We start from the raw sequence: 11,383 nt of genomic DNA on the forward strand, positions 1-11,383 counted from the left end.
AGTGTTGTCAATTTTAAAATATGGGACTAAAGAGAATTATATTTTTTTTATATAAAACAACCAGAAAAAATTAATAATGAGAAAAATTCATAATAATACGCTGTAGCTGAGTCTCGAACTCTAAATCACTAATTGTTTCGCTTATGGAATTACTAATAAACTTTAGAATTATTTTTAGTGTAAATAGAAAAAAGGACATTAACGTAAATGTATTTTAGATTTCACCAAAATTAATTAGTAAAGAGGAAGATCTTTAATCAAATAGTAAGATAATCTTAATATTAACTAATTGAACATTGTCATGAACACACGTATTTATTTAATTTAGTAAGTTATTCAAATTTTTTTATTTCTACCATATGTAAATTAAATGAATATCAATAATCTTTTCACAAGTCAAAAAGCTGAGCGTGCATACAAATATTAGTTCTCTGGACCAATTAATCTAAGTATTTAGTTTTCTGAACCGATTAATTTTCAAAGTGCTCAATTGGGCTCGATAGAATTTTTTCATCGATCATCAAAATAAATATAAAAAATATGATATTAAATTATTTTTTTATAAGGGGGGTATGTTACAGATTCTTAAGTGTCACCCTAGTATTGTACTATTGCATGGATCTAGTGTACCCTTACCTAATTTATGGAAAATCTTTTGGCTAAGAGTAAGTGTAGTATTTATTATATATGATCAATTTAATATATGATATAAAGAATTAAAAGTAGACATAATCCTCAAAAATTAAAACTATTTTTTATAGGTCAATTATTCTTCCCTTAGATCTCTCCCTCCATTACCCCACTTGATATAAGGGGCTTAGCTTACGCAACACATGTGTACAATCGCTAATAGTAATAAAAAATACATAGGATGTTTTATGATATCATGACCCCGCTTCGTTACACATTACACATTAGCTTTCAATTAGAACGTCAATTTAAATTGGGCCGGTTAGATTAGTTGGGCCTATTTAAATTGGGCTGGTTAGATTGGTTGGGCCTATTGGATGGGTGAGCGCCGTTGAATAATTTAAATAGATTGAGTTAAATTTTATCAATCAATTTTAAAACTGGTTCAAACATATTGACTCATGGTGTGCTCAGATTGGCCCACAGATTGAAAACTTTTTTCCCCACAATTTAAAATTAAAATAGAGAATCAATGGACTTGTAGGTTTGATTCGTCTGATTCACAACTCAAACTTAAAAAATTCAATTTATATATATATATTTTTTTTATTTTTTACGAGTTCCTGGACTAGTCTGTCTAATCTACCATCTATCTTGAATTAACGATTTCTCAGCTAGTCCCTGTCCTATTATATGATAGATTTTTGATAGACTGATCTGTCCCGCCATGAATTAGTCTGTTTGACAATATTACTTTCAATTATCATATCAAGATCTTTAAAACTCGGAATTAAAACTTGAGCTATATCATGAACCTTATAACATTACAAGTTATTTGAATGGTATGCTTTGACTTTTCTTCTTCTATTTTGAGGAGTTTTAATTAAATAACTAATCGTGTCTAAAATATTGTTTTGGGTTATATTATCTCATTTTCACTTTTAGCATGAGCATCCTTTTCACTTGCTCCCTCTATATTTATTAGAGTCATTACAGCTTCAACCAAAAGTCTACTAATTCAAACACTATTAGATATCAAAGCACCGTGATTAAATATGACCACGGGGGAGGAATAAATTTTCTGACAATGAATACTCCTCGTTAGCACGCAACAGAGCCAAATAAACTTCGCTTGAGAATGAGGAAAATTCTTACACTGTCACACAAGACAACAAGGGGACGGCAGTAGGAAATAGTCGTTGGCTTCTTGTATGGTTCAAAATATTCCATTAGTTTTCTGCCCATGAAGATATAATTAAACAAAAATAATTGAGAAAGCTGTAATGAATACGATGCTTACGAGCTAAAAAATCAAGTTAGCAATACCGAAATCGCTATTCTTTTGTGAGAGATATTACTGCTTGCTTTTTGCACACCATCAACACAGCCATTGCAATATAATGATAAGAAGGCAGTGCAAGAGATGAGATGTGAACAGATTTTGTGATCAGTAAACGCAATTTTGGGCTTCCAGAGTGAGCACATCATCTGAAGAACTCCACACGACCTCCAATGTCTGTGCACAAGAGCTTCGCTGCGACAGCCAGTTTCTTGCTTTCACTAACCACCAGACTCGTCAGCTGATGCTTTGGCGTAGGTTCGTAAAGTCTGGCATCTACTTCACTTCCCATAAGCAATGCTTGTCTCGCCGGCATCACGTTGCCCCACCAGAACTCGTAAAGGATTTTATGCATCAGCTTAAAATATGCACGATCCCGATATACACGAAATAGACTGCTGCCGTTGGGTGTCCAACAATAGAGATCGACCCATTCGCGATCCATGACCTCCATCTGGCCCTGCACTTGAGGCATGTAGTAGTGTGGCATGATTTTCCATGGCAATGCAGACTTAGGCATGCCTTTATTGTAGGGACATTTCACCTCCAAAATCCCACCATCTGGGTACAAACCAAGAAGTCCATCAGGAGATGCTCCAAGCCAACCAAGTGTAGCCTCGGTATGAACTGCAAAGCCTAAGGAGCTAACATCTCTTCCAGTAATACTCTTGTACTGCTTTATAGCGGTAGGCTCATTAAACACACCCCACTCCATTGCAGCCTTAGCAGATGCCTCCATCGTGTCGACTTCTTCTGCAAAAACCTTCTGATACCACAGTTCCGACCGACGTTTGCCCTTCCAGAACCCCAAAGCCGTGCTGAAGGCACTTGTAGTTAGCTTCTCTCTCCGGAGAGTGAACCATTCCTCTGATCGTTGGGGTGCATCATAAGTGAACTGGGCTGAGACTCCCAAGCCCAAGGAGATTTTATGGGTCACTGGTGAAGATTGCCGAGATAAAAGCAATGAGGATGCAGTGCAAGTTGTTGGAATGTATCCTTCATAATTTCTTTTGGATGGAAGAAATTTAGCATGTGCATAGCATGGGCTAGTCATTGAAGAAATGACCTGTCTATGGAAGCGGGCGATTGGGTTTGGCTGGAGGGTGATAAGAGAAACATGCACTGCAGATGAAGCAGAAAGAACCATATGATGAAGCATTTAAATAAGTCCAAAAGATACTTTGTAGGAAATGTTAAAGTTCATTTAGAAGGAACATGCAATTGAGTGCAAGTTTGCAAAGGAATAACTTCACAATCTCTTTCCTCTGCCAAATTCTAAAATCAGATTACATAGTACAAATCAGGTGCAACGCCTTCCACAGATTCAATAAAACTGGTATTAATAAGAATAAATTCCTTGAAAGCAATGCTAAATTTCTCTTGCAAGGTAGCATTAGGTCTGATGAAGCGTGAAGCAACTGCCTAAACGGATAGGTGCAGCAGTAGATGCCAAACTTTCAGGCAACTCAGGTATTAGCAAATTTGAATTAATTTACTTTAACTTGTTGCTGACATCTTTGAAATTGAATTGTGGTTCTATTTGTATACATAACAGCCACCAAGATCTAAAAATAGAGACATTTTCTTGGGAAAATAAGAGTCCCAGCAAAGCCTCAGATCTATAAAATAAAAGCTCCTACTTATTTTTGTAATTTTACTCAACTTATTTCTATACTCTTTTTCAATGGATTTTGATAATGCATCTTTCACTTATGGTGTATTTGGCTCAGAGAAATGACTGTGCTATTCCCTGTGAATTCCTAAGAAATAACTATTTCTATGTTTAGTAGTAAAAATGACCATGTAATACCTATTTCAAGAATATCTATTTCAAATTCTTCCTTGCTACATCAGAAATCTCTTCCTTATCTATTTCATAGTTCTTTTAACACATTCGATTGCTTTGATCTGACCAATTGGATTGGTTGTTCGAGCGAGATGGACCAAGCAGTCTGAGTGGTTTAGATGGGCTGTACAGACAATCCAAACAGGTCGAGCAGTCCAGACGAGTTGGGTAGTTGGACAGGCCACGAGGTCCAATCGATCCAATTGGATTGGTTGGTCTAGTTGATCTGATCAAGGCCAGTTGGGATCTAGTAGGTTGATTAGGGTGACTGAAATAGATTAAGTAATATATGCCAATTTTTTATTATATGAAGATATTTGTTTATTTAAAAAACTTATTTCTTGCACAATAAGAATCAAATATAGGAATACTTATTCCTTATATATTTTTTGTTTTATATTCCCTAAGAATAACTATGTTATTCTTATTTTTCTATTCTGCAATCCAAATGCACTATTAGAAGCATTGTTTTGCTTGCTTAGCTTATGGACATCTAACTATTGGCTTAGTTCACTAATCCAGTCTACAAGATTGCTGAATGCTTGAATCACTCTTTTACAAAGAAACTAAAGAATCCCCGCCACTAAACATTATTCGAATTTGTGTTCTGTACCTTCTTTTGATTTTAATCTTATGGCCAAATGTCACACCTCATCTAGGGTCGATCCACCAAAAAACAAACTTCACTAGGTATGTGCGATCTAAAATAATATCAAAGCAGCAGCTGAACTAAACCACATACCTTGTCGAGGAAACGCAACCATCCACGAATATCTACCTCTCCCACTAAGAATACTCAACCTGAAATACGAGGAAACACAAGAAAAGTAAGCACAAATGTGCAACCTGAATGACGGAAGATGACAAAATAGTGGATCAAAATATAAAATTTGATGCAATAAATAAATTATTAACATGCATATATGATAATGATATTTCTGGAACAACTTAAAATTATAAATCAACATATTGTAGAACTATAACTCCGCCCATGACGAATTACCCCGTCATGGCCGGTCCCAAGCTCGGATAAAGGAAGAGGATGATATTAGGTTGCTAGCTAGTGTTAAACTACGGCAAATGTTCAATATTGTAGAACTATATGAAATCTATCACGACAATGTTTACAACATTGTCCACTATTATCAACAAAATGCTATCATCATTTCTAATATTAAGAACCTATCTGCAAATACATGGGTCAAGTGCACCACGATAGAATCGCGGAGGGCTTCTTCCAGATCTACAGAAGGCTAATCTTCATCAAGAATCGTCGTTCACCGGAGTCGGCGCACGTCTTCGCAGATTTCAGACAGGATTAAATTTGGCGCCGTCTGTAGGAACTATTCACCTAGATCTAAAGCTACGAAGATGGAGGAAGCTACCAAACCCAACACTATTACTATATCGCAGGATGATCTTGAGTTGTTCATCAACGCTAGAGTACAGAAGATATTGCAACAACAGCAACAACAAGTCAATACTGGTGGCACGTTACCTGTAGTGTCACCTCCGGCGATGTCTGTAACTTCTCATCACAGAGAGAGGGAGATCAAAGGGAGAGATCTGGCTCATTTGTTCTCTGCTCCTCTCTCTTCCACTTGAGGCCCTAAAGCATACTTTAGGACACCTCTTAAGTAAGGGGGACGAAGAGCAATTCTTCAAGAGTCTTCTGGAGAAACCCCTGTGAAAGAAAAACGAAAAGGGAAGGTTGTAGTTAGTGATAGTTCTCCTGAAAAGATTATCACTCCATTTTCTCAACGAGTGTTAGATGATCCGTTGCCAAAACATTATCAGAATTTAAATGTCGGAGAATACTTGGGAACAACTGATCCCGAGGATCATCTTCTTAAATTTGAGCATGCGACGCTCCTCCAACAATTTACCGATGGAATTAAATGTCGGATGTTCCTTACTACTTTCGGAGGAGCAGCTCAGCGATGGTTTAATCGACTGTCGGAGAATTCTATTCGTCGCTTCAAGGATTTCTGCAATGTATTCTTACATCATTTTTCTAGTAATCGGAGGTACCATAAAACTCCCTGGAGTTTTTTTTCTATCAAGAAAAGCCCTAAAGAATCTATCAGAGTTTATATTAAGAGATTCAACCAAGTGACTATTGATGTTCCATCGGCCACCACGGAGATCTTGGTAAGCGTCTTCTCTTAGGGGCTTAATGACAGATTTGGTTAGGAATCCTCCTACCAATTTTGATATATTAATCGAGCGGGCTTCAGAGTTCATTAATGTGGAAGAAGCCCAAGCTGCCCGCAGGAAACACGTAAACACTTCTGCGCCGGTTTCGGTAGCAGTACGTCCGGTGGGACCTGTTCAACCCCCTAAAGGGCCTCGGGTAGATCTACATCATCGTCATCCCGAGCCTCGGCCTCAAGCAGTGCAACATGTAGATGCTCCCGCACATTTCCCGCAAAGGTGGTGCACCTATCATCTGAACAACACCCACAACACAGAAACTGTTTTGCTCTAAAGAATCAGCAGGAGGGTAGCACCTGCTATCGTCAGTGTTCTCCAATTCCAAATCGCTAACAGTATCCATGACAGAATAGTCCTCTCAAAATTGAGTATCAATCGAGCGGACAACAAGCGAGAATATTACCTCTCCCCACTGTACAAGCACAAACGTCGGATCAAGTACAGCTAGAGCAATCATCAGCCCGGCAAGAAGAAAATCGCAACAACGCTGCCCGAGGCAGCATAAACATGATAGTTAGAGGACTCACCGATAGTGATTCCAATCGGGCGAGAAAATCGCACGCCCGGCGATTAGTAATCCATGCTGTTGGATGTAGTGCCGAGAAGGCGGCAGGGCTAGAAATCAATTTTAGGCCCAACGATCTGGTATGGGTAGAAGTACCCCATGATGATACGCTAATAATTAAGGCTGTTATAGCCAATTACAATATTACTCGTACTTTTATTGACACCGGTAGTTCTATTAATATTATCTTTAAAAAAGCATTTGATCAACTGTAGATCGACCTGAGTGAGCTTCAACCTATGGTTACTCGGTTATATGAGTTGACAGGTAATGAGGTACAACCATTGAGTCAAATAAAATTGGTCATATCTTTAGGAGAGGAGCCCCTTATGCAGGCACACCGATCGATTTTTATGGTGGTGGACACCCCGTCGGCATATAATGTTATTTTGGGTCGGCCGACCTTGAATGAATTCAGGGCGGTCGTTTCTACTTTCTGCAATAAAATAAAATTCTCTATGGATGATCAAGTAGGGGAAGTCAAGGGAGACCAAATAGTAGCACGTAAGTGCTATGTGGAGGTGGTAAGGGCGGAAGCTAATGCTGCCCGAAAAGCTCAGAGGATGGATATCAACTTCATTCAAGAAAAGCCGCCCACTCTTGTATATGAGAAGGAAGAGGTGCAGATACAAGTCGGCCGACCGGAAGCTACTACTCACATTGCGTCTGATTTGGCTCCTGATCTCAAGGAAGACCTGGTTAAATGTATGATGAGAAATAGTGATGTGTTTGCCTGGACACCTAAGAAGGTGAAAGGGGTTGTCCCAACGGTTATGGAGCACGCTCTTCACGTATATCTAGATGCCCAGCCTGTCAAATAAAAGAAAAGGGACTTTGGAGCAAATCAAAACAAAATTATCAAGGAAGAAGTGGATAAACTACTGGAGGTCGGATATATTCGGAAAGTACAATTTCCAAGCTGGTTGACCAACGTGGTCTTGGTTTCTAAGCCCGGTAATAAGTGGCGAGTATGTATTGATTTCAGGGACCTCAACAAGGCTTGTCCAAAGGATTATTACCCTCTGTCTCGTATAGATCAAGTGGTGGATTTTACAGCTGGATGCAAATTCATCAGTATGTTGGGCGCCTACCAAGGGTATCACCAAATTCCACTCGCTAAGGCCGATCAGGAAAATGTTAGCTTTATAACTGCTGAGGGTACTTATTGTTACAATGTTATGCCTTTTGATTTAAAGAATGCAGGAGCTACTTATCAGTGGCTTATGAACAAAGTCTTTTAGAAGCAGATTGGAAAGAACATGGAAGTTTATGTGGATGATATTCTTATTAAATCTATACGGGCTTCAAATTTATGTGCTGATATTGAAGAAACTTGTAGGACTCTGAGGAGATATGGGCTTAAGCTCAATCCCAACAAGTGTTTATTTGGGGTCAAGAGTGGGAAGTTCCTGGGATACATGGTGACCGAACAGGGAATAGAAGTCAACCCCAGCAAGGTAAAAGCATTACAAGACATGACTCCCCCAAAGAACCTAAAGGAGGCCCAAAGATTGACAGAGAGGATTACTGATGTGTAGTCGAAAGCGACTGCCACTCGCTCATATCAAATTAATTCATTTTTATACTCAACCGAACCCCCTTAACCTACACTAAGTAGTATAGTAGAAGACCAGGTCGTCTCTCTAGGAAACTAATGATAAGATGTTTGTTTTTAGACGGATCAAAAAATGGGGGTTTTGTTTTAAGGTTTTGTTCTCTAAACCTAATGCAATAAAAGAAACTCTAACTAACCAACAAAAATGAACTCAAAGCATAGTGTCACTCTACGCTATAAGGATCCCTTCTACAAAAGAAACATGCATAAAGAAATTAAACAACTATCCTAACTAATCATTGAAGATTTTCCTACATCGCATTGTCACACTACGATACAAGAATATCTATCAATGGGCATAACATGAAAACATAACAAATAGAAGTGCAAGACATAAACTAAATTATGCAAGTGAACTAAACAAACCTAAACATCAATTAACAAAACCTAATTGTGCATAAAAGTTAAACTTGTATCACATTGTCATCCTATGACACAAGATCAACATTCATACATAAATGAAACTAACCAAGTGCAATAACAAACAAACTATCATGCATAACAAAACTAATCAAAGTGCAATAACAACAATCAAACATGAACAAGAAAATAACACAATCAACAAACAAGTAAATCAACTAAGTTAACCGAACCCTCTTCTGCGATCATACACCAATCGACTACCTCCGGCGTCACACGGAGACCCGGCTCCGGAACCCCCAAAGCCGGTGGACAGCAGCTAAGATACCGGCAGTGCTCGCTCAACAGCGACGATGAACGACGAAGAACCCCTTCGTTGGAAGTTGACTGGAAATGAAGGTGGCTGATCTTTCTCCGTTGATCGTGCTCGGCCCTTGCAAACCACTCTAGCCTAGCCCAATCGGATGAATCCGGGAACGAGAACAGCCACTGGAAAACTCGCAGCCGGGTCGGATGAGATGCAGAAGCTTCTTCGGAGATGCCCTACTCCAGCAGGAGCTCTTCGAAGCTTGCTGATGGATGGGAAGGAACTGGAACGCCACTGCCGGAGTAGAGGATGTACGGAATCTCACTGTCGCCGCCGATTCTTCCCCTGCCGCCGAAGAGTTGAGCTTGAACAGGGAACGTCGCCGCTGTCACTTTCAGCCGGCAGCACTCGTCGCCGTCCTTCGCCGCTGGAGAAATCGCGGAAGAGAGATTGGGGGCGTCTGGCGTCTGGCGTCTGGCGTCGGGGAGAAGAACAGATAACAGTGCGAGGAGAAATGAAATGCCCGAGCCCCGTTTTCTGGACCGAAATTTCTCCTTTAAAGCACCCACTGAACCGGACCGGATTAAACCGGTTTTTATCTGCTGACCTAGACTGAAATTAAAATCAGGGAGTAAAATTCTTTTAAGCTTTTGACATTGGTATTGGAGGAGACTTTTGAGATTGGATTTCTAAATGAGGTTTTTGGTTTTAATTCTTCGTTCTTTCAATTGAATCGGTCCAAATTAAATTGATTTGGACCGAACCAGCTTAGATTGAACGGGCACTTTTTCCTGAATTCATTATTGTTTCCTTCAATCCTTACAAAACAAAATATTGCTCAAATAATCGCCATAATATCCATCAAATATATAAGAATTAAAATGAAGACTACAAAAAAAACACACTAAAAACATGCTTTTGAATACAAGAGAGGATACAAACACTAAGATATAACACTAAATAATAGGTCCAAATGCTAGTTATCAATTACCGTCCTGTCTCGCTTCAACTCTCGGTTGGTCGATCGGAGTCTCCCCTTCTTCAAGGTACTCCAACGAGCAACTAATTTTAATGGGATGAGGAGTGTAGCAAGGCGTTTGAGGAGCTAAAAGAATATTTGTTTACTCTTCCTGTATTAGCTAAACCAGTAGTAGGAGAGACTTTTTGGGTGTACTTATCATCCAACGATCATGTTGTTGCTTCTGTATTGGTGAGACCGGAAGAAAAAGAACAGTTACCTGTGTATTTTTTGAGTCATTTATTAAAAGGAGCAGAGTACCGATATACGAAACTTGAGAAGTTGACCTATGGATTGGTTCTAGCAACTTCGAGATTACGCTTTTATTTTCTGTCACACCCAATTATAGTATTGATTAACAACACCCTCAGTCGGGTACTTGTTAACACAGAAGTGTCTGAAAGATTGATTAAGTGGACGACCAAACTTAGTGAATATGATACACTATATCAACCTCGAGTGGCCATCAAAGCTCAAGCTTTGGCGGATTTTATAACAGAAATACCAAGTCCAGAAGCAGAGGAAACCTGGATCGTCTATGTGGATGGACCTTCTACTCGATAAGGTAGTGGAATTGAGATTCTTCTTATATCTCCTAGAGAAAATCGAATACAACTATTTGTTAAATTAAATTATAGAGCCACTAATAATGAGGTCGAATATGAGATATTAATAGCAGGCTTGTAGGCTGCTAAACATGTGGGAGTTACTCGGGTAGTAATTCATTTAGATTCTTAACTAGCGGCATAACAATTAATAGGTAGTTTTGGAATTAGCAATGAACAACTCAAGCTATATGCAGAGGTATTTGACAAATTGAAAATTAAATTTCATGAAGTAAGCATAAAGAAAATTCCCCGAACAGACAATCGAGTAGCAGATGAGCTAGCTAAATTAGCTTCTGCCATTATACCTTGGAATTTGGATAGATTAGTGGAGCAAACATTATTAGTATCTTGTGTTGAGTAACAAGCTAATCTAGAAATTCAGGGTGATTGGAGAACATCTATCATTCTATTTTTACGACAAGGAATTCTACCCACTGATGCAGAACAAGCTAGGGTATTCAAGAAGAGAGCAAGCCAATACACTATAATTGGAGATCATCTATATAAAAGGGTCTTCTCTAGTCCTCTACTCAAATATGTTGGATCAGATGACATACAATATATCCTATAAGAGGTACATCAAGGTTCTTGTGGTAGTCATATGGTGGGGGGGAGGGGGGTTGATCTCTTGCTAGAAAGATATTATTAGCTGAATATTTTTGGCCTACTTTACAAGCAGATGCTGCTCATCTTGTGAGAACTTATTAATCTTGTCAGAAACATCAAAATATTCTTCATCATCCTACTGAATTATTGAAGACTTCTATAGTATCTTGTCTCTTTGATCAATGGAGTATAGATATAGTAGGGTCTTTCCCTTTTGCGCCTGCTCAGAGGAAGTTCTTATTAGTAGTTGTTGATTATTTATCTAAATGGGTAGA

General features: G+C 38.8%; 1 protein-coding gene across 5 annotated transcripts; it reads right to left on the reverse strand.

Annotated features, from left to right (window-relative positions):
* Positions 1–1,812: 1,812 nt before the first annotated feature.
* LOC121976847 lies at positions 1,813–9,405 on the reverse strand. 5 transcript variants are annotated; one of them, XR_006110695.1, is made up of 4 exons: positions 8,834–9,405; positions 4,558–4,616; positions 1,957–3,091; positions 1,813–1,867 (listed from the first exon to the last, which is right to left on the reverse strand). XR_006110695.1 is itself a non-coding variant. In XM_042529233.1 (4 exons), the coding sequence occupies exons 3-4, from the start codon at positions 4,577–4,579 to the stop codon at positions 2,115–2,117; spliced, it is 999 nt and encodes a 332-aa protein (XP_042385167.1). In that variant the 5' UTR covers positions 4,580–4,616; positions 5,314–5,499; positions 8,834–9,405; the 3' UTR covers positions 1,813–2,114. The 5 variants fall into 5 exon arrangements, 4 of the variants coding, with proteins under 4 accessions (XP_042385167.1, XP_042385165.1, XP_042385168.1 ...); XM_042529233.1 differs by adding an exon at positions 5,314–5,499 and having other exon boundaries at positions 1,813–3,091; XM_042529231.1 differs by having other exon boundaries at positions 1,813–3,091.
* Positions 9,406–11,383: the final 1,978 nt, after the last annotated feature.

The sequence above is a fragment of the Zingiber officinale genome, chromosome 4B (assembly GCF_018446385.1).
Source record: "Zingiber officinale cultivar Zhangliang chromosome 4B, Zo_v1.1, whole genome shotgun sequence".
Lineage (NCBI taxonomy): Eukaryota > Viridiplantae > Streptophyta > Magnoliopsida > Zingiberales > Zingiberaceae > Zingiber > Zingiber officinale.

What these genes read in the sequence shown, in the direction of transcription:
- LOC121976847 (XM_042529231.1), bottom strand. Translation starts at nt 4,579, where the DNA reads ATGGTTGCGTTTCCTCGACAAG. An exon ending in GGTTGCGTTTCCTCGACAAG is followed by an intron (nt 3,092 to 4,557) that starts GTATGTGGTTTA and finishes CTTCATCTGCAG; the next exon opens with TGCATGTTTCTCTTATCACC.